The 26941-nt window shown below is 39.4% G+C and overlaps 1 protein-coding gene across 1 annotated transcript in view; it reads left to right on the plus strand.

Moving 5' to 3' along the window:
* CACUL1 (CDK2 associated cullin domain 1) overlaps positions 1–26941 on the plus strand; it is a 68731-nt gene that overhangs the window by 18624 nt on the left and 23166 nt on the right. Inside the window, exons 2-4 of the mRNA XM_023224257.2 lie at positions 4516–4642; positions 5532–5634; positions 23131–23226. Coding sequence (XP_023080025.1) covers positions 4516–4642; positions 5532–5634; positions 23131–23226 — 326 coding nt within the window. The remainder of the gene's footprint in view (positions 1–4515; positions 4643–5531; positions 5635–23130; positions 23227–26941) is intronic.

Raw genomic sequence — 26941 nt, forward strand, 5'->3', positions numbered from 1 at the left:
TTTACTTGTTTATGTTATTAGCATGGCTCTTGTAGGTATTTGTGCCTGTAGTGCCTTCTTTAAATAGCTTAAAAAGTAGTTCATTATTTTCAAGCTGAAAATCTAACCTAGATGAAATTTAGTAATTTAGTGGTAACTTAATTTTGTTTAGGTTTCATACTTTTTTTTTTTTTTTTTTTTTTGAGACAGAGTCTCGCTCTGTCGTGGCCCAGGCTGGAGCACAGTGGCCGGATCTCAGCTCACTGCAAGCTCCGCCTCCTGGGTTTACGCCATTCTCCTGCCTCAGCCTCCCGAGTAGCTGGGACTACAGGCGCCCGCCACCTCGCCCGGCTAGTTTTTTGTATTTTTTTTTAGTAGAGACCAGGTTTCACTGTGTTAGCCAGGAAGGTCTTGATCTCTTGACCTCGTGATCCACCCGTCTCGGCCTCCCAAAGTGCTGGGATTACAGGCTTGAGCCACCGCGCCTGGCCGGTTTCTTACTTCCATTTTGGCTCTTACTTGCTGATAATGCTCATTACATACAGAAAAGGAATTTAGTTAATTATATAAAAAGTAAAATTCAAGGAAATCTTTAGCTCATTAGATGTCTGTATATACTCTTTAGCCACATATAATATACATTGAAAAGACTGGCACAATACACTGGCACAGCCACAATATACTGGTGGCGAGATTATGAGTGATTTTTTATTTCCTCCTTTTGCTTATGTATTTTCTAATACAGGCTTAATACTGAACTATAGAAATCAAGAAATAAAAAGTTGAAAAGTATTGTCTAAATAGGCAGCCCTGCGGATCTCCTAAGATCTCGTCATGCTGCTCTGATCTTAGCATTCCCATTTTAAAGTAGTAAATCAGCCGTCTTCTACACATAGCATGAATTTTGGCTACTCTTTTGTGTTTTGTTTCATTTTTGAGACAGTCTTGCGTTGTTGCCCAGACTGGAGTACAGGGGTGTGAACATGGCTTGCTGCAACCTTGATCTTTGGGCTTGAAAGATCCTCCCACCTCAGCCTCCCGAGTAGCTGAGACCACAGGCATGCGTCACCATGCTCAGCCAATTTTTTTTTAATTAAATTTTTGTAGAGGTGAGGTCTCACCACGTTGCCCAGTGCAGTCTTGAACTTCTGGGCTCAGTCATTGCTCTCTGCTCGGCCTCCCAAACTGCTGGGATTACAAGCATGAGCCAGTGCGCCTGGCCTACTCTTTCTTTTGGTCAGTGTAAACTTTTCTATGGGCAAAGTTGAAAGTGATTACATATCTCTAACATAAGGATCTAGTTTTTAAGTTCAAGATTACACACACACTCTGAGACTGTATGTGTCAGATGTTAAACTGAACAAATAGCTAGGAGTTTTTGTTTTTTAAACCAAGGATTGGGTTGAGATAAGCAAGTAAATAAATATCTTAAAGTTTCCTGGATTGTCATTTTAAGTGTTGACTGCAGATTGTTATGAAGAAGCTTCCTGGGAAGAAATTATGTTAGCTAGCATGTAAGGTCACTGAATTGGCTTTCTATTAGTTATTCAAGTAACATAGATGTATATCGTATATAATAATATGTGTGGAAATAGAAACAGCTTTTTTTTTATGTGTGGAAATAGGGTTTTAGATTCTCTACTATGACACGTGCCTTTTTCAATTTGATTTTAAAGTCTCTTTTCAAAGATATGTAAAAGCATCAGCAGTCACTGTTTCTGTAGTGAGTCCCCATTTTGTACTTAGAACTACAGGACTTTACATTTTGGTTTCTTCCCCCCCCCCCCCCCTTCATATCTTTGACTTGGTGATTCGCGAAAGTGCGAAGCCTCTGCTTGAGAAGTAGGAGTGCTCCCAGCTGGAGCCATAGCATGTGGTTTATTGAACTAAGCATTTTAGGAGCCCAGGAGATTGGTATATTAATTACTGGCATTACTACTTGTAGTTTTCTTTGTGAGCATGTTATCTAAGCTTCAACTCTCAACTTTTGGTATAAAGAGGTATTTCATGTGGTTTAGGTGGTACACTGATAAGGGATTCTCTTAACTCAGAATCACATAGTGAGAATGTAATTTCTTTTTCAGTTTTTTTTGAATCCTAAGGATTACGTAAATACAAAGGGTCATATTCTAGAGCTAGTGTGTAACACTTTTCAGTATCAAGTGCAAGAGGGTGACCCTGGGAAGCAGCTCTAGGGGGATTGGGGAAGTGAGACAGGGAAGGTAAGGAAGCCAGTAAGGTAAAGTCACCACTGCAGGCAGCTGAAGTTTAGTACCAGTGGGGAGCTCTGGGAGTCAGTGTAGCACAGGGGCCTGAGAGTCATCTCACCCAAAAGGAGAGGGAGCTACTGGGGTAATGACACTGAATCCTCAGTAGTCATTGGTTGAAGGCTGCTTTGGGGTTGTTAATTCTCCCACAATTTCTTACCTGCTCCTTCTGCAAGCAGAGCAAGCTCTGGCAGCTGGACAAAACACTGAGAGAAGTAGCCTTAGGGTATGGATGGGGTAAATGGGCGGGTGGGGCACCAACAGTATCTGCTATGCCCCCTAGACAGCTAAGCTTTTTGTGCAGTCTTCCTCATTTTAGTAAACGACAACCCCATCCTTCGGTGCTCAGGCAAAAAGCTTTGGAGGAGCCACTGTTGACCTTACTTTCACATCTCACAGCTAATCTATCAGTGAATCTTGTTGACTCTATTTTTAAAATATCTTCAAAATCTGACCTCTCCTTATTGTCCTCAGTGCCACCCTCTGGCCCAACCCCATATCAGCTCACAGCCTCCAAACTGAATTTACTCTCAGCACAGCTGCTGGAATGATCCATATAAAACCTAAGCCAGATCATGTCACTCCTCTGCTCAAAACCCTCCAGAGAGGCCTCCATCTTAGAGTAAAAGTCAAAGTCTTTACAATGGCCCATAAGGACCTACATGGTCTGGCCTCTTCCTACTGTATGTTTGCGCACATGCATGTGCAATTCTTTTTGTCTTTAGCTTTACATTAGTCAAAACACTCCTTTATTCCCCATTCCCTTCAGTGTGGGTTATGTGATTCATTTGTAATTAGGTTCATTTTGTTGTGTTTTGCATTCCATCTTTACCACTACAGCCTTGTTGGTTTTTTTAAAATTTACATAGTCATTTGATATACAGTTCTGTTGGTGTTGACAAATGCGTGAAGTGGTGTATCCCCCACCACAGTTCCATGCAAAACAGTTAATTGCCATAAAAATTCCTTCATGCTACTACTTTATAGATAATCCTTCTCCCCACCTTCCAGCCGCTGTCGACCACTGATCTGTTTTCCTCCCTGTGGTTTTGCCTTTATTAGTATCATGTAAGTGGGACTCTTAGAATATGTAGCCCTTTGGGTCTGGCTTCTTTGACTTAGCAAAATGCATTTAAGATTATACCATGTTGTTTTGTGAACATTCCTCAGTAGTTTATTCCTCAGATGTCCTGTGAAATAAAATTAAATAACAGAAGTGAATTGATTTAAAGAAAGTATTGAACAAAAGTGATATAGATGGTACCTAGAAAAAAATCTGGAACCTGGATGACGAAGGTGTGGAAATCGATAATGTGATAAAAAGACGCTGGGAAGGCTTTGTTTTACCTGGTGTCTCTGACAGTAATGAGTCTTGTGTTCTTGAGTCACTTAACCACTCTGCTTCCTAGTCTGGTAAACTAGTGAAATACCTGGTCTCGTTGTTGTTACTCCTGAGGTAACTGTGGTTCATGACACAGAATATTGGTAGGTTCTTCTGGTAGCTCTTTTTAAAATATTAACATTTCAGTGCGGTGAAGCAACTGTTACCTGGATTTCAAAGCTGTTAGGATCCACTGTACAAATGCTTTGTGAAACCTGTAGTGTGGGAGTAAGAGCCTGTCTGTAGGAATGAAGTAAGCCTCAGCGCAGGGTGCCAGTTCACTGACTTCTTTTCTGTTGGGCTTATCCAGTTTAAGATAGTAGCAGCCTGAGTTGGAGCTGTAGTAATGATGAAGAGGTGCTGGTGGTATCGTAAATCTCAGCAAGTTTTCCAGCAACCTCTTTGTGACTGCAGCATTTGGACCTTAATCCTCATAGTCCTGTCCTTGGGTACATTTCCTCAAGGATGTCTACAAAGATTGATTGTTGGTGTTCACAGTTTCTTTGAATTTTCCTGTGGTTCATTGATAGGTCATTTTGTCACATAATTGACTGTGTATTTGAGGGTCAGAGCATGTTTGAGACTGCTCCGCTGATGACAGAGGCTTACAGGAAACCCAGAAGGAAACCAGTGATGATTGCTTGTTGGGTTGTTATTTTTAAAGATGGACAGGTTCATACTAACTCCTCTTAAACTTATGATTAATGGCTGCTTAACATCCTTGACCAGGTTGCCTTTTTTGTTTTTAATTGAAATAGGATAGTCAGATGATAGAGTGTCAGTGTAAAATCAGAAAAGTGAGAGGAATTTGAGAGTGCAGAATGGCTGTGATTTGTGTTTGCTGCACATATGGCACGTAGTAATATTTATTTTACTTTTTACTTTTAGTAATGAATGTTATAACTATTGAAGATTATAAGAGCACATACTGGCCAAAATTGGATGGTGCCATAGATCAACTTTTAACTCAGAGTCCTGGTGACTATATCCCCATATCCTATGAACAGATATACAGGTAAGTCAAGATTTAATTTGCTTGGGTTTGAAAGGGTATACCGAGGTTCAGGGCACTTGAATTATTCTGCACACAAATATGTAATGTAGAAAACGAAAGATGAGGCTTTGTAAGTGTTTTATGTTTTCCACACTTACGGATTGGAGGGTTTGGTTTATACTTTTGATTGAAAAGTGGTTTTCAAATTACGACAGAGTAAGTCTGCCACCTCCACCATACATAATGCAGACACTGTGGAAGTCAGCAATAAAAGCAAGAATGACCGAAGTATCTGGCGTAAAATCGTAGTTTTAGTCTCAAAGGGAGACCTTAGTTTAATCTGTTGGTGTTTATTGACACACGGTTCTAACTCTCTTCGGTTATTTTGTTTCCCAGCTCCTGGTAAATGGAAGCAGCAAATTAGGAAGTGGGGTGGGATATGAGATCAGCACAGTGAAAGGAGGAAGTGGCAAGTATGTTGTTCCACACAGCTGATGTACAAAGAGGTTGTATTGCAAACACTTCCGTGAGTTAGAAACCTCTCTTTACTGATTATCAATCACTCTCTCTTCCTTATTTTGACATTCATTTAAAGAGAGAGAGAACCTGGTTTATAAATAGTTATCATATTCAGACCTTAGATTCTCACCTAATATTACATTATCTGGTACTGATTAAATGTGTAATACACGACTTAGAAGAGCATATTTACAGCAGATGGTACTATCTTTTTCCATCCGAACACTGATGGGGCAGGATAAATTTTTTATTTAAAAGTTGTGATTGGTTACTTTTTGAAGGTGCAAATTATTGGATCTGTGGCTGTATATCAAAAGTGGGGTTTAACCTTGGTCTGAGTTAAGTGCTTTATGATTAACTTGGTTTGTGGGGGTTTTTGTTTGTTTTACAGTTGTGTGTATAAATGTGTATGCCAGCAGCACTCGGAACAGATGTATAGTGATCTGATTAAAAAGATAACTAATCACTTAGAGAGAGTCTCGAAGGAGCTGCAGGTAAAGAACTGATTGTATTGATTTTTGCTTCCTTGGGTTTTCCTGACTGGTTGCAGTTAGCTTGTCTAATACACATTTGGAAGCTTGTTAATTTGATTATGATATAAATTTATAAATGTTTTCTAGATGAATGTTGATCAAATCACGTAATTTTTGGAATAGATTATTAATTTGAAAATTTGGTATAAATTGTGGAAATTTTTGGATTAAATACATTTCAGAACTTAACTGATTCCATTGATTACCATGTCAACATTTCTTTTATTTAAAACCTTATTTTTTTCAGTTAATGTCAATATTTGGTGACTTTTATGATACAGAATATGTGTATGTTTTAACTTTTTTTGGAACTCATACTATCATCTTCGAAGAGTGGTTTGCCTACTAATTTATAATGCCTTTCAATATGAACAACTGAAGTAAACACTTTATTGATAAACCTCCTGTAAATAGGCATCATCTCAGCTCTAAAGTCTGGGGCAGGTTGCAGAAAATCTTCTGTTTAAGGGAGCGCTTAGCTTGATCCTCCCCCTCCCCACTTCAGTAAACCTTCAGTGCTAGAAGATCAGGTATTATTAAGTTGGTGCTAAAGTAATTGTGGTTTTTACCATTGAAAATAATGACAGAAACCTCCGTTACTTTTGCACCAACCAAATAATCTTTATACCAGGGCTTGATCCCACTTTGCTTTTGGTATAGAAGTAGAACAATGTCTAGAAAAATCGCTCAGCAATCCCAGCACTTTGGGAGGCCGAGATGGGCGGATCACAAAGTCAGGAGATGGAGACCATCCTGGCCAACATGGTGAAACCCCATGTCTACTAAAATACAAAATATTAGCCGGGCATGGTTGCACACTCCTGTAGTCCCAGTTACTCAGGAGGCTGAGGCAGGGGAATCACTTGAACCCAGGAGGCGGAGGTCGCAGTTAGCCGAGATTGCGTCACTGCACTCCAGCCTGGCGACAGAGTGAGACTCCGTCTCAAAAAAAAAAAAAAAGAAAAGTCACTCAGCAATAGATTACCAGGGTCTACACCACAATTAGGAAGCACCCCAGCAGTTCTGAAATAACCACAGTTTATAGCATATGCTGGGTTGTGCTTTGGGCTTTGGATATTGTTCTTCACAACTTGTGGTCTGAGATAGTTTAGTCTTTTTTGTCTTTTCTCCCCCAAACAGTTGTTGTACTAAGTAGCATTTTGTTTTCTTTTTCAAATGATAGAGCTGTGTTTTGTCATAGTCAGATGTACACTTTTCTTGTTGTTAGTATAAATTTCTTTCTTCATATTTTTGCCGCCAACTATACAATCTTTATTCATTTAACACATATATTTAGTGCCTAGGCATTGTGTATAAATTGTTGATGAAACCCTAGATCTATGCTTTATAGCTTTTGAGTGATTTGCTTTCTAATTCTTCACTCCACCATCTACCTGAATTCCTACCTGAATCCAATTTATGAAATTCTGGTCTCGCTGTGGACTCTGTCCACTTCTGTTCACTTGCCAGTACCCTAGTCAGGTTCATCCTCATTTCTCAAGTGTTTTACTGAAGTAAATGCTTATCTCAACTGCCTTACTTTATTGATATACCTTAATTTAACTAGTTTTTGATTGATGAATATTTAGGTTACTTCCAGTCTTTGGCTATTACTAACAGTGCTAAAGTGAATAGTCAGTCTTGTAAGTAATGTCGTTTACTAAGTCCATATTGTGGTTCACAGAAGTTGTATCAAGTTGCATTCCCATCAGTTCTGTGTATATCACAGTGTCTATTTTCCCTCACCCTACTAATACAGCCTATTATGAAATCAAATAATTTTTAGTTTTATATTTTAATATAGGAATGATTCTTATTAATGATTAAAACATAAGTGAGGGTGATATTTCTTTTGATGTTAGTGTTTTTTTAGTTTTTTTGAGATGGGGTCTCACTCTGTCTCCCGGGCTGGAGTGCAGTGGCACAGTCATGGCTTACTGCAGCTTTGACCTCCCTGGGCTCAGGTGATCAGCTTCCCCCGTAGCTGACAATACAGGTGTGTGCCAGCATGCCTGGCAAATTCTTTGTGTTTCTTGCTTTAGAGATGGGGTTTTGCCATGCTGCTCATGCTGGTCTCAAACTCCGGGACCCAAGCGATCTGCCAACCTCGGCCTCCCAAAGTGCTAGGATTACAGGTGTGAACCACTGTGCCCAGCCTGATGTTAATGTTTTTAAAGGGGTAATATATGATGTAAAACCAGGGAATTTAGTTTGTTTTTAGAATCAATACATGTCCCACTTTGAGTTCAGCAATATGGTCTTATGAAAAGTCTAGCTTCAAAATGATTCCTTTTATAAGATTATAAAGTTTGTAACCATTATTAATTAGCAGTGGGGAGTAGTTTAAAACATGGGGATCCGGGGCTCTGTTTTCAGCTCTGTCACTTAGTATTTGTGTGTTTGCCTCTTTATTAAACATGCTAATATATATTTCATCTTATACATTTTCTTGACACTGAAATGAAGTAGATTTACTAAAATATCTCGTTCCTTCACACTAAGGTGTAAGGTATTTTCTCGACATTAAAAGGAAGTAGATTTACTACAATATCTAGTTATTTACACTAAGGTGTAAGGTACTTTTTTCTTCTGCTTCCTGCCTGGCAAATGCTGCTTCATTCTTTTCTCAGGCTTAAACTCATTTGTGTCCATCTGTGTAAAGCCTTCCTGGAACTCCTGCACTCCTCTTTAAACAGAACAGACTATTGGCATTTCTTCTGTGGATCCATAGCATCTCAGCAATAAGAACTCTATTAGGGCAGTGATTGTGTTATTGTTTCTGCTTCCCTATCTGACTACTTCACAGGCCCTCCCTTGATGGGGAGGGACTCTGTCTTGTTTGTCTTTTTATCCTTAGTGTTTGCCACAATTACAACTCAGCAAATGTGTTTTGGCTGAATGCTGAGTAACTAAATATGAGCTGTGCTAATGGAAAGAGTAGCATAATTAGCTTCAGATGACCGCTACTCCTATGCTCTTTAGATTTGTAGGCATTTTATTTATTTGTTCAGTGTGGTGTGTGTGGACTGATGTAATCTTTATTTTATAGAGACCTTAAGGCAGTTTTCATGGGGGACGGATCAAGAGACTGCGCCAGGCTTTATGAGCCAGAAACATTTTATTTGGATGGAGCATTTTGTTTGCAGCTCTGGTTTTCATAATGAAATATTGTTGTTATGAGCCAAAACAAGTGTGTGGGAGGAGTTGCATTTGACAGATAATCAGAAATTTAGTGCTGGAGTTGATAAATCAATGATTTGGACCTAGAGGGTGTCAGCCTCAGTCAAGGGCATCTTAAAATAGCTGTGGGTTTGTATAGTTTATATGTCAGAGGGATTTATTTATTTTTATCCCAAGGCATATCCTGTTGGGGAGATTGAAGATTATATAAAATAATGTTCCCATATTCTCCAGTTATTTTTAGTGATGACTTAAAAACTAGAGAACATGGTTTTTAGAGATTTTAGAATAATTTGTTGAATGTAAATTTACGTGACAGCATAATCTAACTTGCTGCCTCTTTTTTTTTTTTTTTTTTAAACACATTTCTTTCATTTTGGAAATAATAACATTTCTACTTCAGGCACTTTAAAAAGTTTTTTTGTTGTTGTTGTTGCTGTTAAACTAATAAATAGCTAAGTCCCCTTAGTATTCTCCTTACTATTATATTTCACTGTGTGTATATCTATACATTTTAACTTACTGCTGGATTATTTGAAATTGTGACAGTATATTTTGCCTTAATGTTTTTAAACCATGCTCTTCTCTTGTCCTTACTAACTCCCCTCTTCTTATTTATTTAATTATGAGACAGTGTCTCAGTCTGTTACCTAGACTGGAGTGCAGTGGTGTGATCCTGACTCACTGCAGCCCCTTGACCTCCTGGGCTCAAATGATCCTCTGGCCTCAGCACTCCCAAGTAGCTGGAACTACAGGCGTGCACCTCCATGCCTGGCTAATTTTTGTGTTTCTTGTAGAGGTGGGGTTTTACCATGTTGCCCAGGCTGGTGTTGAACTTCTGGACTCAAGTGATCATCCTGTCTTGGCCTCCCAAAGTGCTGTGATTACAGGCATGGGCCACCACTCCCGGCTGTTCTTTCTTTAAATGTGATAATGAAATTTTATTTTTGTTTTTATTTTTCTGTATCTCCAGAATGTCAAAATGTAAATTTCCAATTCTGGTATTTTCCTGTATCAATGAATGGAAATAGGTGACTATAGAGAGTAAATTGGTTTACCAATTCAGTAAACAATATTCTGAATAGTTTTGGAAAATTGTATAGAAACGTTTAGAAATTACCATATTTTTGGTGAGAGACCCGGACCAGGACCCTCAGACTAGGACCTACACTTGCCTGTTGGATTTGAATTTCATGTTATAGATACCTCATACTGAGGTCCAAATCTAAATTCCTCTTCATTCAAATTAGTTTCTTTCTGAGACTTGATATTTCGTATTCCTCTTAGCGTTTTCTCTCGTGTTTCTGGGTGCTTAAGGTGGGTGGAGTACTGTAATATCTCTTGCTCTGTCCTCTCTCATTCCCGTTGCTGTCTTCCTCTTCCACGTCATCATTGGCTCATGCCCACACTAGTGGAGTATTCTTTTAATTGATTGTCTTCCTGCAGTCTCTTCTTTTGGCTGAACAATCTAAAAACCCTAATTGGATGGACATACTTTCTTGTTCAAAAATCTAAAATACTATTTACTACTTTCCTTAATTAAGTAAGCACAGCTGATTTTTTGGTCAGTGTAAAAAAGCTGAGTGGTTTTATTGGTTGCAGGGGTTCCTAGTGGTAACCCTAGTGTATCGTATTTAAGTATGACTCTATTGGGTCCGGTAGTGGACATAAAATTGCTAAGACTAGATGGTGTGGACCGTCCCCCCGCTGAGAGCAATTACAAAAATGAGACCACAGAACTAACAAAAAAAGTGAATTATAGCGCCAGGATCTGAGAGAAGGAAACTCAGAGAGAGGAACCTAACATTTGAGCCATTTATCTACTGGGGTCACCTATTTATTCTGGAAAAGGAGGCTAATGAGCTGAGAAATTTAATAGAGCTTTGACTCACTTGTGGGGGTTGGGTAATAAATTGGAGTGTAAGGCCCATTAAACCTGAAGTACCACATCCCAGGAGTGGCAAGAATAAAAAAAAAAAGACTAGCCTTCTTAATCTCTAAAGCCTGATTCCTGATTGGATTAAGATGGTCTTGATTTGTCCAGGCACGGTGGCTCATGCCTGTAATCCTAGCACTTTGGGAGGCCAAGGAGGGTGGGTCACAAGGTCAGGAGTTCAAGACCAACCTGGCCAAGATGGTGAAACCCCCGTCTCTACTAAAAATACAAAAAAATTAGCTGGTCATGGTGGTGGGTGCCTGTAATCCCAGCTACTCAGGAGGCTGAGACAGAGAATTGCTTGAACCCGGGAGGCGGAGGTTGCAGTGAGCTGAGATCACGCCACTGCACTCCAGCCTGGGCGACAGAGCGAGACTCCATCTCCAATAAAAAAAAGAAAAAAAGATGGTCTTGATTTGTTAGAGCCTCGATTAAGCTTACTAGTAGCAAAAGTAAATTCTGGAGAGAGACCATTATCCTGGGCATCAAATTGTTTCTATAGTTTTTCATAAGCAGAATCTGGCACTTAATCTGAAATAACTAGTCACAGTAGGAGATGAGGCGATCATCAAATCAGGCGAAATTGTGAAGTACATTTTTAGGCAAGAATTGGGAGAATTCATCACCAGTAGTTTCTTAAAGAAATAAAAGTGTTTTTCAGGTAGAAAGAAAATGTTTCCAGATGAAAACTTGAAGATTCATGTAGGAATGAAGAAGGGAAAACATAAATATGCAAGTGTAGATCAATAATAATGTCTTCTAGGGTATAAGAATATATATATATAAAAAATCAAAACTCATGACAATAATGTGTAAGGTTGAAGGGGGAAGTGAAGGTTTAAAATGTTCTGAAACCCTTGCATTGTCTGGGAAATGGTAAAACACTACTTTCTTTTAGACTATGATAAGGCAAGGATGCAGTCTGTAGTAAAAAAAACAGTTAACAAGACATAGAGGAGAAAAAAACGGAATAATTTTAAAATAAATCAAGAAAGGATTTTTTAAAAGTACAGAGAACATATGAGATAAATAGAAAAATAGTAGGATAATAAAACTTCAACATGTCTATTATATGAAATGTTAAAGACTAAATGCTGCATTAAAAAGAGGAAGACAGTTTCAGACTGGTACTGTTCCTTGTGGAGCAGGGATACCCCGTGGACAGTGTGTCTAGAGTAGCAGCTCAGAGGCAATTCTGCACTCATACCCACTTTTAACTATTGCAAAATAAGGGCAGTATGTAGAAATTTCTAAAACGAAGGGGAGGGTGGTAACTTCTGGGTTGGGTTGTTGCCATGGAAAGGGGTGGTAACTTCTGGGTGTTGCCATGGCAGTGTTCAACTGACATGGCACACTGGTGGGCATGTCTTATGGGGAGGTGCTTCTGCCCTGACCTGTTTTTAGCTTGTCCTCCGTTTGGTCCTGATATCCAAGCCCTACCTCTGGAGTAGAGTTCTTCCTCCTATTGTGAAGTTGAGAACTTTCACCTTTTCATTTAAAGGAAGCACTTACGGCTTCTCTTTGGCATATCTGAATTGCCAACATCATTTCTTTTGCTCTTTGGAGTCATTATTAAGTAAAGTAAGGGTTGTTTGAGCATGTGCTGTGATAATCGTGACAGTTGAACTAATAACTGAGGTGGCTAAGGGACTGACAGATGGATAGTGTCAACAGTGTGGATATGCTGGACAAAGTGCTGATAGATAGTTCAGGTGGGATGGAGCTGGATGGTGTAAGATTTCATCACGTTACTCAGAAGACCATGCAGTTTAAAACTTAAGAATTGTGGCTAGGTGCAGTGGCTCACACCTGTAATCCCAACACTTTGGGAGGCCAAGGCGGGCAGATTACCTGAGGTCGGGAGATCGAGACCAGGCTGAGGAACATGGAGAAACCCCATCTCTACTAAAAAAAAATACAAAATTAGCTGGGTGTGGTGGCAGGCGCCTGTAGTCCCAGCTACTTAGGAGGCTGAGACAGGAGAATCGCTTGAACCTGGGAGGCGGAGGTTGCACGGAGCCGAGATCACAACCATTGCACTCTAGCCTGGGCGACAAGAGCGAAACTCTGCCTCAAGGAAAAAAAAAAGAATTGTTTGTTTTTGGAGTTTTCTGTTTAATATTTTCAGACTGTGGTTGACTAGGTAACTTAAATCTCAGAAAGGGAAACTGGATAAGGTGGGGGACTACTGTAATGGATAGATGGATATATAATCTTTTAAAACTGTCTTAAATGACACTTCCTCATTTCATTTTTTTCTATGTGTATTTCTGAATCCAGAATCCATTGAAACAATTGTGAGGCATTTTCTCCCCAATTAATGTCGATACATTTATTGTATATGCTAATGTGTTATCATATTTTCACCAAATAAAAATATTCTGACATTTTGATACAGTACTTTTGTAGTCAGTGACCCATTAACAGTTCTTTTGTCAGTGCTTTGGAACTCACACCGTACATTAGCCCCAGTAAACAGTGTTGACACAGAGATTTGGTTCCTAGGCCAGGATGGTAACATTCAAATGGGAGGATTAGTGCAGATATTACTAACCTGCATTCAGGGTCCTGTTGAGGAGAGACCACAGGTGCTGGGAAATGTAGTTTTTTTTTATTATTATTATTTTTTATTTTTTTGAGACGGAGTCTCGCTCTGTCGCCCGGGCTGGAGTGCAGTGGCCGGATCTCAGCTCACTGCAAGCTCCGCCTCCCGGGTTCACGCCATTCTCCTGCTTCAGCCTCCCGAGTAGCTGGGACTACAGGTGCCCGCCACCTCGCCTGGCTAGTTTTTTGTATTTTTTTTTTAGTAGAGTTTTTATCTCAAATAAGGTTGAATTTATAGTAGTTTAAATATTTAACTTTTAATTAAAAGTAAGTTAACTGATTACATTTAAACCATTTTAATGAAATTAGAGTAATATTGATGTCTTTAACTATATCTTGGTTTTAAGCAAAATAAGTTGACTGTCAAATAAATTAATAATGGAAATTAATAGAAACTAAACCGTAATCAGCCAACAGTACTTAACTTTGATTCACTATTTATAGACTCCAATTTGCATATAAAATCTTTACTGCCAGATTGCCAATAAGCTGCCAGATTACCAATAAATCCCTTAGTGGTTAAAATGAGAGCAACGATTGCTTTGCTATTTATTTTTTGTCCAGTGGGTGGCAGCATAACTCAACTGGTTATCTTGTGTATGGTCTTTTGAAATTTTTTATGCATTTTAAAGGTTTTAATTTCTAAATCTCTTGTACTACAAAGTGCATTCTAAGAAAACTTTCCTCCCCCACATACTCTATTTGTTCCTTGCTAAAGTAAGTAAGATTTTAGATAATAAGAAAATTGGTATCTTTTCTTCATAGGTTTCAAATAAAATAAATATCATTGCAACTGGTAAGTAGCCCTTTACACGTGTGTTCTACTGAAAATGTTTCTAAATTATGTGGAAATTTGTTTTTTTCATCTCTGCTAGAACTTAAAGCAGTTGTTGTGGCAAACCCAAGAATTTGCCAGGGAGACGCCCTAACCCTCGATCATTTGAGACTCTCATTCGGACCATGATTCTAATAAGTTTACTGTCTTCCTTTGAAAGCAAGGATTTTGTTTGCATTTTCATGTGCCTTCATAGGACTTAACATAATACCAGGCCCAAAATAGAGATCCAGTAAAAAGTACTTGGTATAAGTTGGTTACAAAAACATATGCTGGCTTTACCACTGACATTACTAGAGGCAGGTATTTGTTCCAGGTGGAACATCATCCGGAACTTGGAAAATGAGCAGGAGAGTAAAATCACATAAATAATAGCTATTTGCATTTGTTTATCATCATGGTGTACAGAGTACAATTATGAATTGTATTCTTTTTAAAATATACTGTCTTTGAGACTGAACTGTGTAACTTAAGTTAGAAAAGATAAGGAAAAAGGTTTCCTTTCCAAAATAATAGTGAATAGGTGTAAGTAGTGTAAGTAAGTTAGTGTTTGCTAAGTGTTACATAGAGATAAAGTGTGTGGGGAAGGGAGAAGTGAGCCTAGCCTTATCTGGCTTCTTTGAATATTTCTCCATTTAGTATTACTTGAACCTTTTATAGCTGCTCAGTGTCACCTAGCTAGTTACTTTAAAAGCTAGGATTAGAATACAGATTGTTTCACGTAGATAAGCTAAATGAACCCAGGATCACAGAAGCCAGATTTAATTCAGTTTATTAAGTCCAAATAGTATTTGGAAAATGAAGGAAGTCTTATTTTAGAAATAAATCATGAAAAAAATTTCATATAATGATAGTAGCAGTTATCTTTTGAGAAGTAAAAGATCTAAGTGAAAAGAGAAATATCTTCTTAGACTCAGTTGACCTTATTGTAGCTTTCAATTGATAACCATGCTTACAGTTTATATGAGAAGTGTCTGATATGTAATAGCTCTTAAATAGCTCCTGCAGATCATTACCTTCTATATCACTATTTTTTGGATATTATTCTAATATGGAAATATCTGCACAGCAAGAATGAGAATGGAGTGTCAGATGTATTTGTATATTTGGAAAGAAATTCCTTTTTTTTTTTTTGAGACGGAGTTTCGCTCTTGTTGCCCAGGCTGGAGTGCAGTGGTGCCATCTTGGCTCACCGCAACCTCCGCCTCCCAGATTCAAGCGATTCTCCTGCCTCGGCCCCCCGAGTAGCTGGTATTACAGGCTTCTAAAATTATTAATATACATCAGATTAGGGTGACTGACCAACCAACCTTTCTTGTTTAGCTTTGAAAATTAACGATGACAAGCTTTCTTTCCCCTTCCCTTCTGTGAAGATGTGGTATGTATATCAAATCTGTCTTTTCCTTTCTTGCTGTAAGGCATTTTTCACCTTAGGACCATGTATGTATATGTATATATTTTTAGTGGTATTTCACAGTGGTATTTGACTATTTAAACTAGACACTGAAATTATTTTTTATATACTTATGCATAAGACTATTATCTAGTTCTACCTTTTTTAATTTAAAAGTTGTTTTGAAATTATTGTCTGTAACATCTATATGAAGTTACTCAGTGCAACAGTGTGGTAACAAAGGATTAGCACCAAGCTATCAGTATGATACCTGATTAAATAAATAGTACATTCAAGCATCTTACAGAAATAGATATTCTTAGTGTGTGTGTTTTGAGGCCCTCGGAGGGTCCCCAAAAGCCTTTCAGAGGGGTCTATGAATAATGATGGATAGATGCTGGTGCCTTAGCATGAAATCTTCATTTCCACATGCTTGTGGGGGGGAGGAAGCCGTTTTCATTAAGAATGTCCCAGATGAAACAGAGAAAATTATTAATTTTATTAAATTGTGACTTTATACTTTAAAAAATATTTTATGTAAAGAAATGGGACACTACATACCAGAGTACAATGGCGGTTTTGAGAAAAAGTGCTTATGTGATTGTATGAATTTTGAACTAACCCTGCCTTTCCCCATAGAACACTATTTTCACTTGAAAAATGGCTGACAGACTATGGTTAGACTTTGGCATTTGACAGACATTTTCTCAGAAATTAGTGAACTAAGATTGTCACTTCAAGGAAAATGACTGATAGTATTTGTTGCCAATAATGAAATTTGAGCTTTGAAGTGAAAATTAAAATTTTGGAAAATTTGTATCTACCACTGTGACCTTGATAGCTTCCCAATACTTAAAAAGACTTCTGATGAGATAAGTGTTCATACTGTCTCATCAGAGATGTATTTTTTTGATATTGTCTAATGAAATCAACATTGGGAAGATCTACATAACTCAGAGAATCAGTATTTTCCAAATGACCAATGTGTGATGTTGTAAAGTTTATATGGAAAAGATCCATTCAAAGTAGAAGATAGACCAGTGGCTATTAATGGAATAAAGTAAAACAAATTCATTGATTGTTTCAGAAAATAACACATCACAACTGATTCCATCGCAGAAGCAGATATGAGAATCCAGCTGTCTTCTATTAAGCTAGGCTCTAAAGAGACTTGCAAAAATGTAAAAACAGTGACACTCCTCTTACTAAATTTTGTTTTGGTAAATAGTTATTTTTCATAAAAATAAGATGGTGATGAGTTTGTTATTGTCATTTTAGAATGAATTAATAGGTATTTTTAGAACCTAGTTTTAATTTTTATTATGGTAAATATTCATAGATACAACCTGCATATAAACAAAAAGCTTTTTGGAATCTTGAGTTGTTTTTAGGAGTGTAAAGGTTTCCAGAGACCAAAATGTTAGCGAGAACTACTGGAATAAAACTGACTACAAGATCCATTGTTAGGGAAAGTACAGATGTGTGTGATTATACCTTAGCATTTGTGTATAAAGAGCTATAAATGGGACATTTATTTTCTAGTATAGGCATAAAGTTCTTCTGGAAGGATATAAAAAGTATTGGTTGGTTCAGGGAGGAAGGAATGAAAGGAAAACTTACTCTAAACCCATTTGAACTCATTTGAATTTTCAACCAGATGAATGCATTACTCATTGTTTTAAAAATATTCTCACACAGCTATATTACAAAACTCAGGGAATCTAGATCTGTTACGAAAAATTGGAGCAAGTTTGGAGTAATAGTGATGGCAGTGGTGGCCTATGTGGAGTGGCTACTGCCATCACGCCGCTGTAGTAGGGAGGTGGCACGGGTGGGGCTGCATGCTCCATGGAGCCGGCAGGAGCCAGGGACAAGCAGGAGCCTTGCCTCTTCTGAGTTGGGTGGGAGCCACTGGGTGCTGCTGCAGCCACCCAATTCACAGCTGTGGACTCAGACATCCCTGCATTCTTGGGGGTCCAGGAAGGACCGACCCCCTGCCCTCGAACGCTCAGAAGAGTCTGCTCCCACTGCCTGGCTTCTCCCTGCTGTTGGCACCCACTCTGATCTTGGAGCAAAGTTGGGGGTGAGCCCAGGTGCTGTCGCAGCCTGGCCAGGTGTGCACATGCTCAGGGCAGTGCAAACACACTAGCCCCCTGCTGCCTCAGTCCCCTTCGGACTTTGGGCACTGACAAGTATAGAAAGGAAGCCGAGGGGTGCCGAGCTCTGCTTGGCGCTGGCCTGCAGGTGCCCCTTGGCACCTACAGCGTGGGCTCCATGAACAGCAGCAGTAGGCAGACAGGTTCCTGGGTGGAAGAGGGCAGGTCCCCAGTGAGGCCCCCACCTTCAAGCTAAGGAGGGCCTGAAGGCTGGGGCCAGGCTGCCAGTCTCACAGACTGGAGTGGGAACTTGTGGTGCCTTTTCCAGGCCTGCCTGTGGCTGGCCATGGACCAGTGGGCACGTACTTCCTCCCTTCTGGGCCCATAAAAGCCCTGGGCTTACCCAGAGCTGAACAGTTGTTGAGATGACCAGCTGCAGAGAGGAGCCACTCACTTTAGGGCCTGTTTTCTGCGGAGAGCTGAGCAGACAGTGAGACGACCAGCTGCAGTGGGGAGCTACCCTTTCTGCTAGGAGCTGAACGCTTGTCAGACACCCAGGCTATGGAAAGGAGCTGCTCCCTGCAGGTTTCCTCTGAGCTGTTCTGTTGCTCAGTGAAGCTCCTCTTTGTCTTGCTCCTCCACTTGTCTGCAGATCTTTTCTTCTGGTCGCAGGACAGGAACTCGGGGCCCACTGAATGGTGAAGCTGAAGAGCTGTAACACAAACAGGGCTGAGACATGCCCCTTGCTCGCCACATTGTGGGCGAAGAGAAGGAAAGAAGAGTTGTGACCCTTCGGGAAGCCCAGACCTGGGAGCTCCCTGAGCCAGGGCTGTCAGTCACTCCCTCTTTGGGGCCCTTTGGTTCTTGGAGTTTTCAAGCTTCCAGGCACCACCATATTTCCCAGTGCCTGGTCCGGCCACAGTCTCTCAGAGAGCCTGCACCTGTGCCAGCACCTGGAGCTGCTTGCCCTGCTGCAGCAGCCAGCATGTCTGACTGTGTGCAGTGGCCGGACCCCATGCTCACTCACACACCCCTTGCCATTCCACACCTGACTTGCCTTTGGCAGACGTGGGACCCAGGCCAGTAGCGTGAGCCGAGCGCAGCCTGCCAGGTCGAGTGGGCAAAATGAGCCCAGTGGGTCTCAGCAAAACTCAGGTAAAGACAGGGGTTTCTGGCCAGAAAAACGACACCCCAAAGATCCTGTAACAATGGTTATTATTTTTCTGGCCATTTTTTCTTGTTTTCTTTGGGGAAAAAGCAAAGCTTGCTTGTGTAGGGGTAAGAACTTGAATGTCCAAGCCAAATACTGTCATGTTGAAATAAGGTAAATCAAATAGGTAACAGTTTCCCCATTGGGGCCTAGAGTGTAGGATAAAGTGATCTTTTGTAAAAAGAGAACATTATTTTAATGCAACAGCTTTTAAGATTTTTTTTCACATAATACTTCTAAAATGTATTTCTTTGCCGAAATAATCATTTTTAGAGTTCTTCGAAGCAGTTTAGAGGAAGATGTTATGTATGATTCTGTTCACGAGTTATAGGTAAAAGTTCGCTTATAACATGGATCCATTTTCCCCAAGTTCTTTAGTTAACAAAGAATGCTTTTAAAAATGTTATTAGGCCAGGTGCGGTGGCTCATGGCTGTAATCTCAGCACTTCGGGAGGCCGAAGTGGGCGGATCACTTGAGGTCAGGAGTTCGAGACCAGCCTGGCCAACATGGTGAAACCCCCATCTCTCCTAAAAATACAAAAATTAGCTGGGTATGGTTGCCCACACCTGTAATCCCAGCTGCTCAGGAGGCTGAGATAGAGGAATCACTTGAACCCGGGGGACGGAGGTTGCAGTGAGCCGAGATGACGCCATTGCACTCCAGCCTGGGTGACAGAGCAAGACTCCATCTCAAAAACAAAAATGTTTTTGGATTTTTTTTTGAAGCATTAGACAAATGGGTAGTTAATTCAGAAAGGAGTTTGCTTCTTAGTTGCATATACATGTGTAATACTTGACATTTTCAAAACACCCACTATTTTATTTGATTTTCATCACATCTCGGAAGTACCACAGCTAGTATTTTTCCTATTTTGAATGTATAGATATAGATATTGAGGGCAAAATGAATTTCTTAATGTCCTACAGCCTTGTTAAGTAGGAATTTAGAGTTAAATAATGCTAAATTAGATTGAGAGTCAAAGTTGAGATTTAAACAAGACTCTTTCCTTGCAAAACAATGCATTCTGTATCTACTATGTTCCACGCACTGTGGTCAGCACTGGAGATACACAGATAAGACACAAATATTGCCCTCCAGGGGCTTGAAGGTAGTGACAGAGACTACCCAGTGAGGGAAGTGAGTGTAGTGGTGCCCCACGGAAGGGCCGTGTGGTCAGATATTTTTGAAGGAATGACTAGGGGAAGTTAGCCAGCTTAGTGGGTGTGGGTAGAGATGGTCAGGTAGAAAGAACAGTCAGGGAGGCCTTATGTCTTTTGGGGAGTGCTAGTATTCCCATTGTCAGTCCTGTTCTTTGCTGTGCAACCAGAGGTAGACAGTTGTGCCCTATATTGAGAAGTTTGTAAAAAGGTTTCAGGGTGCCGAAAGAGAATTTAAGTAGATGTAGAAGACCTTGGATTAATCATGGTTTGACTTGTAGTTCTTGGGTTTATTCACTGTAGCATTATAGACAGGTGACTATTTCTGAGCCCCAGTCACCTCATCTGTAAAATGGAAATAACATTCAATTTTTAGGCAGTTAGAAGGACTAAGAGAAAGAAATGGGCTGGGTGTGGTGGCTCACACCTGTAATCCCAGCCCTTTGGGAGGCTGAGGCTTGAGCCCAGGAATTTAGGACCAGTCTGGGCGATATAGCAAGACCCCATCTCTACCAAAACAAACAAACAGACAAACAAACAAATTAGGCGGGCCTAGTGCTGCATACCTGTAGTCCCAGCTATTTGGGAGGTGGCTGAGGTGGGAGGATCGATCAATTGAGCCTGGGAGGTGGAGGCGGCAGTGAGCTGCACTCCAGCCTGGAAGACAGAGCAAGACCTGTGTCAAAATGTACAAAAAAAAAAAAAAAAAATTAAAAAAGGAAATGTAAATAGAAACACCTAGCATGCACCAAACCTGTAAGTACTCAGTAATGGAAGATGAATTAGGAGAAGTAAAGACAATTCTTTACATGTATATAAGCTTCTAAGTAGAACTGAAATATGAGTTGAATCTTCTTTGAAAATAGTTTCAAAATATTTGAACATTTCTGAAACAGCTTAGCTGAAGTGGTCTTATAATTTCATGTTTTAAAATGTAATATTTAGGAATCCTTCCATATGGCATTTCTTAATATCCTTATTTGAAAGCAAGACTTTTTGTGTAAGATGTGATTGATAGGCTGTGGGACTGCCACAAGTTAGTTCTTGTGTAGAATCAGTTTTGTTTGCATTCTGTTTTGTACCATGCTCATCCCCCAACACTCTGACCCAGAAATGAATTCTTAATTGGAAGACCTGGATCTATCGTTTGCTGATGGTCTAATCTTAGACAAATTAGTGGCCATTTAGGTGTTTCTTTAGTGTTAAAATGGGACCTAATTAACTTAGCTTTACAGAATAGAATGAAATCATGCATGGATGCACTTTTATAAAACAGTGTCTTCGACTGGGCTGCCACAACAAAATACAGTTGACCCTTGAACAACACGGGTTTGACCCGCGTAGGTCCACTTATCCATGGATTTTCTCCCACCCCTGTGACACAGCAAGGCCAACCCTTTTCCCACTGTGGAGATGAGGATGAAAATCTTTATGATGATATACTTCCACTTAATGAATAGATACATTTTTTCTTCTTGATGATTTTAATATTTTTTCTCCAGCTTACTTTATTGTAAGACTACAGTATAAATGATACATATAATATACAAAATATGTGTTAATTGACGGTTTATGTTACCAATGAGACTTCTGGTCAACAGTAGTCTGGTAGTTAAATTTGGGGGGTGGGTGTGAAAAGTAATACACAGATTTTTGACTGTGTTTGGGTGTTGGCTCCCCTAACTCTCCGGAGAGAGTTTTCAAGGGTCAGCTGTACTATGAACTGGGTGGCTTAAACAAAGAAATTTGTTTCTCATGGTTCTGGAGGCTAGGAAGTCCAAGACAAAGGTGCTTCCTATTTGGTTCCGGGTGAGGGCCCTCTTCCTGGCTTGTAAATGGCTGCCTTCTCACTGCAGTCCTCACATGGCCTTTTTTTCTGAGCCCTGTGGGAGGAGTGAGAACCTGAGTGTTCTAGTGTTTCTTCATCTAAGGACACTAATCCTGTAGGATCAGGGCTCTACCCTCATGACTTCATGTAGCCTTAATTACTTCCTTATTCCTAGTATGGCAGTACTAGGGGTTTAGGGCTTCAACATAGGAATTTTAGAGGAACACAGTCTATATTCTACTCAGTTTATAACATATAAAAAAGTTGGAAGTGTTCTCTTTTGATGGTTTTATGATTTGGTATTTTGTAAAAGTGAGTTAATAGAGAAATATATTGTATTTTACTACTCTACAGAGCTGAAAATGTTGTTGTATGTGTCATTTGTGTCCATGCTTTCTAACTAATATTTATAATTAGCTACAGAAGTGGTTTACAACCAAGTTAGCATAGAAATCAGAATATTTCTGTGCTTAAGGTAATTGTAAATTTCATTAGCCATTCTAATAGTACATGAAGCCTATGCCACTTAGTTGAATATCCTCCCAACTTATTCCAGGTTCAAATATAGTTTGGTTTCTATATAGAATATCCATGTAATTCAATAATAGTTTTAAAAAATCATGTTATTTATCTTTGAGTGCATTTTTTTTTTTTTTTTTGAGACAAAGTTTTGCTCTGTCACCCAGGCTGGAGTGCAGTGGTGTGATCTCAGCTCACTGCAACCTCCGCCTCCAGGTTCAAGTGATTCTCCTGCCTGAGCCTCCCAAGTGGCTGGGATTACAGGCACCTGCCACCCCACCTGGCTAATTTTTGTAGTTTTAGTAGAGACGGGGTATCACTATGTTGGCCAGGCTGGTCTTGAATTCCTGACCTCAAGTGATCTACGCACCTTGGCCTCACAAAATGCTGGGATTACAGGTGTGAGTCACCACGCCTGGCCTGAGTGCACCTTTTTATTCAGTAAAAGAAGAAGCCTTTAATTAACATGTTGAGGTTACACAGCTTTTAAAGATGGCTAAACCTGTTTTACATAGATTTTGGAACAAAGGTAGAAGTCTTACCTTCAGAGTGTACGTGTCTTCCTCTTTTTTTTTTTTTTTTTTTTTTTTTTGGTGAATCTCTATGAATTTTGAATTCCTTCTATTTGTATTTCAGATTGTGGTGGAAGGTCTTTCCCAGGTTTCCCAGATTGATTACACTTCTGTTCTTTCTCACAGGCCAGCCCTCCAGATCTCTATATTGAAAGATTTAATATAGCTCTTGGACAATATATGGGAGCATTGCAGAGCATTGTGCCTCTTTTCATATATATGGTAAGTTAGAGCTCCTTCCTCCTTCCCAGATACCTAGGTGTATTGGTCAGAGCACAAATAGATGCAAAAAGTTAAGCATGTTCTGTTTTTCTTTTAGTTACATTTGTGTTAGAAATGGAAATTTAATTATTTTAGTTATGTTTGATAGTTGTTGACATAGAAGAACTTTTTTTTCTGCTTTGAAATTCCATAAGTAACAATTGCTGAATAGACAAGTAGGCATTAAGATAAGCAGTCACCCACATGAGTACTTATTTTATTTCTGCTATGTGGAAGGCACTGTGTTTGGTTCTAGAAATATAAAGATATGTAAGATTTCTTGTCCTCAGAAAGTAAAATGCCAAGTAAGTTCTTCCATAAAAAATAGAACAGCAAGCCTGTAATCCCAGCACTTTGGGAGGCCGAGACGGGCGGATCACGAGGTCAGGAGATCGAGACCATCCTGGCGAACACGGTGAAACCCCGTCTCTACTAAAAAATACAAAAAACTAGCCAGGCGAGGTGGCGGGCGCCTGTAGTCCGAGCTACTCGGGAGGCTGAGGCAGGAGAATGGCGTAAACCCGGGAGGCAGAGCTTGCAGTGAGCTGAGATCTGGCCACTGTACTCCAGCCTGGGCGACAGAGCGAGAAAAGGCCGGGCGCAGTGGCTCAAGCCTCTGATCCCAGCACTTTGGGAGGCCGAGACGGGCAGATCACGAGGTCAGGACATCGAGACTATCCTGGCTGAGATGGTGAAACCCCATCTCTACTAAAAAATACAAAAAACTAGCCGGGCGAGGTGGCGGGCGCCTGTAGTCCCAGCTACACGGGAGGCTGAGGCAGGAGAATGGCGTGAACCCAGGAGGTGGAGCTTGCAGTGAGCTGAGATCCGGCCACCGCACTCCAACCCGGGCGACAGACCGAGACTCCGTCTCAAAAAAAAAAAAAAAAAAACAGTAAAACATTGCTGCCATTCTGATGATCTGTTTTATTTGGAGAGTTATACTAGCTATAAACTGTGACTTTGTTGATCAGCTTCCTCCCTGTTTTAAATATCCAGAGTCATAGAGTCTTAATGTTAGTGCTCCTGTTGAATGGAGGAGCCCTTAGAAACCATGATCCCCATTCTTTATTAGACTAGGGAATGAGATTTTCAGGTTGATCCTACTTTTTGTAGCATGTAGGTTGCTGTATGTGGATGGCAGTCTTACGAATGACTTACTCTCCATAAAATGCACTTAACAAAAACAAAACAAAAGTACCCCTACCTCTAATTTAGAAGGCACTTCCCAAAAGACGATGTAGTACTTCATGATTTTCATTTACACTTATTTCTTGGTTACTGACAACAATTTTAATAGTACTAGTTTTCAAGTCAATATAATGCCAAAGAAACTGGTTTTTGCCTTTTACCAAGAAAGAAATGTATAAAAAGGCTTTTCTTTTGGTTTAAGTGCCAGAACTCCTTTATGAATCATGAAACTAAGGAAAAATATTATTGATGACACTAGGAATAAGTGCCTCTAGGTTAGCAGAATTAACTTATTGGGAAGAGTGTAAGCCTGGGAGGTAGCTACATTGTATCGTTTTGGTGAAATCCTATCATGGGCTATTCATCAGGAGTCTGTTAGGTAAATGTCCTGTACTGACAGAGCAAGCATTTTATTTCTGTGCCAGCCGACTCCTTTTTCTTGCTGTTTTAAAGTTTTCAGTGGAGACCAGGTATGGAAGCGGAGCTGAAAGACTATTTGTGGATAAAGGAGTTAAGGGTGGGTGAATAGATTTCTTGACTTGCATGTCTGCCATTTTAATGACATTTACCAGTAAGCATGTTGGCTAGGTAGCATTAGTAATAAACACAAAAGTCTAACTTATAATTTTGAATCAAAAGGTAAATAGCTAGTTTATTAAAAGAATAGGTTAAGAAAGGTGATTTACGCTTTTCTGTATTGTCATTGTTGCTTTCTTAAACTTTATGGTGGGATCCTGGGGTTTAAGAAGTCTTGTGTCAATTGAGAGTAAATGAACTTCAAACTTACTCTTTCAGCTAGCAAAATTCAAATAAGGGATCCTAGATTGTAAAGCTTAACTACAACTTTTCTTATAGATTAAGAACTTGAATTTGCTTTGTAGTTACTTTTGAAAATTTGTTATTTAAATTGTTTTTATTGTCCAGAAGATAGAAATTATTTGAACTTTGGTACTGCTTTGTTAGAAAAGTATATTAAAGAAAATAGTTTGAAATGTTAACCTACTAGTGCCATAATAAGCAAAGTTTCTTTTGTGACACAGAAACAAATTTTTTAAAACATTTGTCAAAATTAATGTCTTTGTTAGAAGTCTGTCTATATGAATATCAAGAAATTGTCATTACACTAGAAGATTAACTGTAACTAAGGTCTTGTTGAAAGGCACAGAGATCAAATAAAGACATTTATTTTTGCTTACGATTTTGAAATTTAACATTATTGTACCTGAGACAAAGTTAAAAAGAGGTGGACTAATTGGAGTTTCTAAGTTTTCATACTATTTATTTTTAATGGTTTCTAGTTACGTACAAAGAGTAGAAAGGGTACATTAAAATGCTGTGCATTCAGATCTTAAATGTCAATAGGACAATATAGCAGGAGAGAAAAGCATTATGAACATGTTACAGTGCTGCAGAGATTTTGTTTATGGCCAGTCTTGGGAGCCAGTTTATGGCCAGATTTTGGGGGGCTTGCTCCCAACAGATTGTCATTGGTGGCAGGGATAGACAGATCAAGGGAACAGAGCCCAGAAATAAGCTGAAGTAAATGTAGAAGTTTAATAAGAAAGGTGACATTTCAGATCAGTAAGGAAGGAGTAGATTTTTCCATACCTAATGTTAGGAATTTTTTTTTTTTTCCTGTAGAGATGGGATCTTAGTATGTTATCCAGGCTGGTCTCTAACATCCGTCCACATATAAGAATTACACAGGTTTTAAAAATAGCAGAACATTGAGGAACATTCGTATTGTCATCAGTAGGGACTATTATTTAAATAATTTATGGAAGACAGAAAAATATGCAATTATAAGTAACACAACTCTTTTTTTAAGAGAAAAATCTTCCAATATATAACATTAAATGAAAAATGAAAAAGCAAGATACAATGCAGTGTTTTAATATTTTCTCACTAGTATTTTTTTTTTTTAGGGGGAAAAAAGCATATCCACGTATATGCAAGGAACATCCTAGAAAGAATATACAGAAGTTTTCCCAGTGTAGAATGAATGGGACCTTTTGGGAATGGGTCAGAAGGTCTGCATTGAGAGACTTTTTATTGCATACTGTTTTGCATGCTTTCTATTTTTTAACCATGTGCATCTTATTTTTATATATTTTTTAAAAAGACGGAAAAAAACTTGTGTAAGAATTAAATGGCTAGACGTAGTGGCTCACATCTGTGATCCCAGCTACTCAGGTGGCTGAAGTGGGAGGCCAGGCATTTGAGACCAGCCTGGGCAATAGAGTGAAACCCTATCTCCAAAAAAAAAAAACTTTTTAAATTAAATTGAGAGAATCAGTGAGCAACTTAACATTCCTCTATGTGTTTTCTACTCTTCTGCATTAACACTTACATATGAAAAACTTTTTTTGCTGGGCGTGGTAGCTCACGCCTGGAATCCCAGCACTTTGGGAGGCAGAGGTGGGCGGATCACCTGAGGTCAGGAGTTTGAGACCAGCCTGACCAATATGATTGCATTCCAGCTTGG

This window comes from Piliocolobus tephrosceles, chromosome 9 (assembly GCF_002776525.5).
Source record: "Piliocolobus tephrosceles isolate RC106 chromosome 9, ASM277652v3, whole genome shotgun sequence".
Lineage (NCBI taxonomy): Eukaryota > Metazoa > Chordata > Mammalia > Primates > Cercopithecidae > Piliocolobus > Piliocolobus tephrosceles.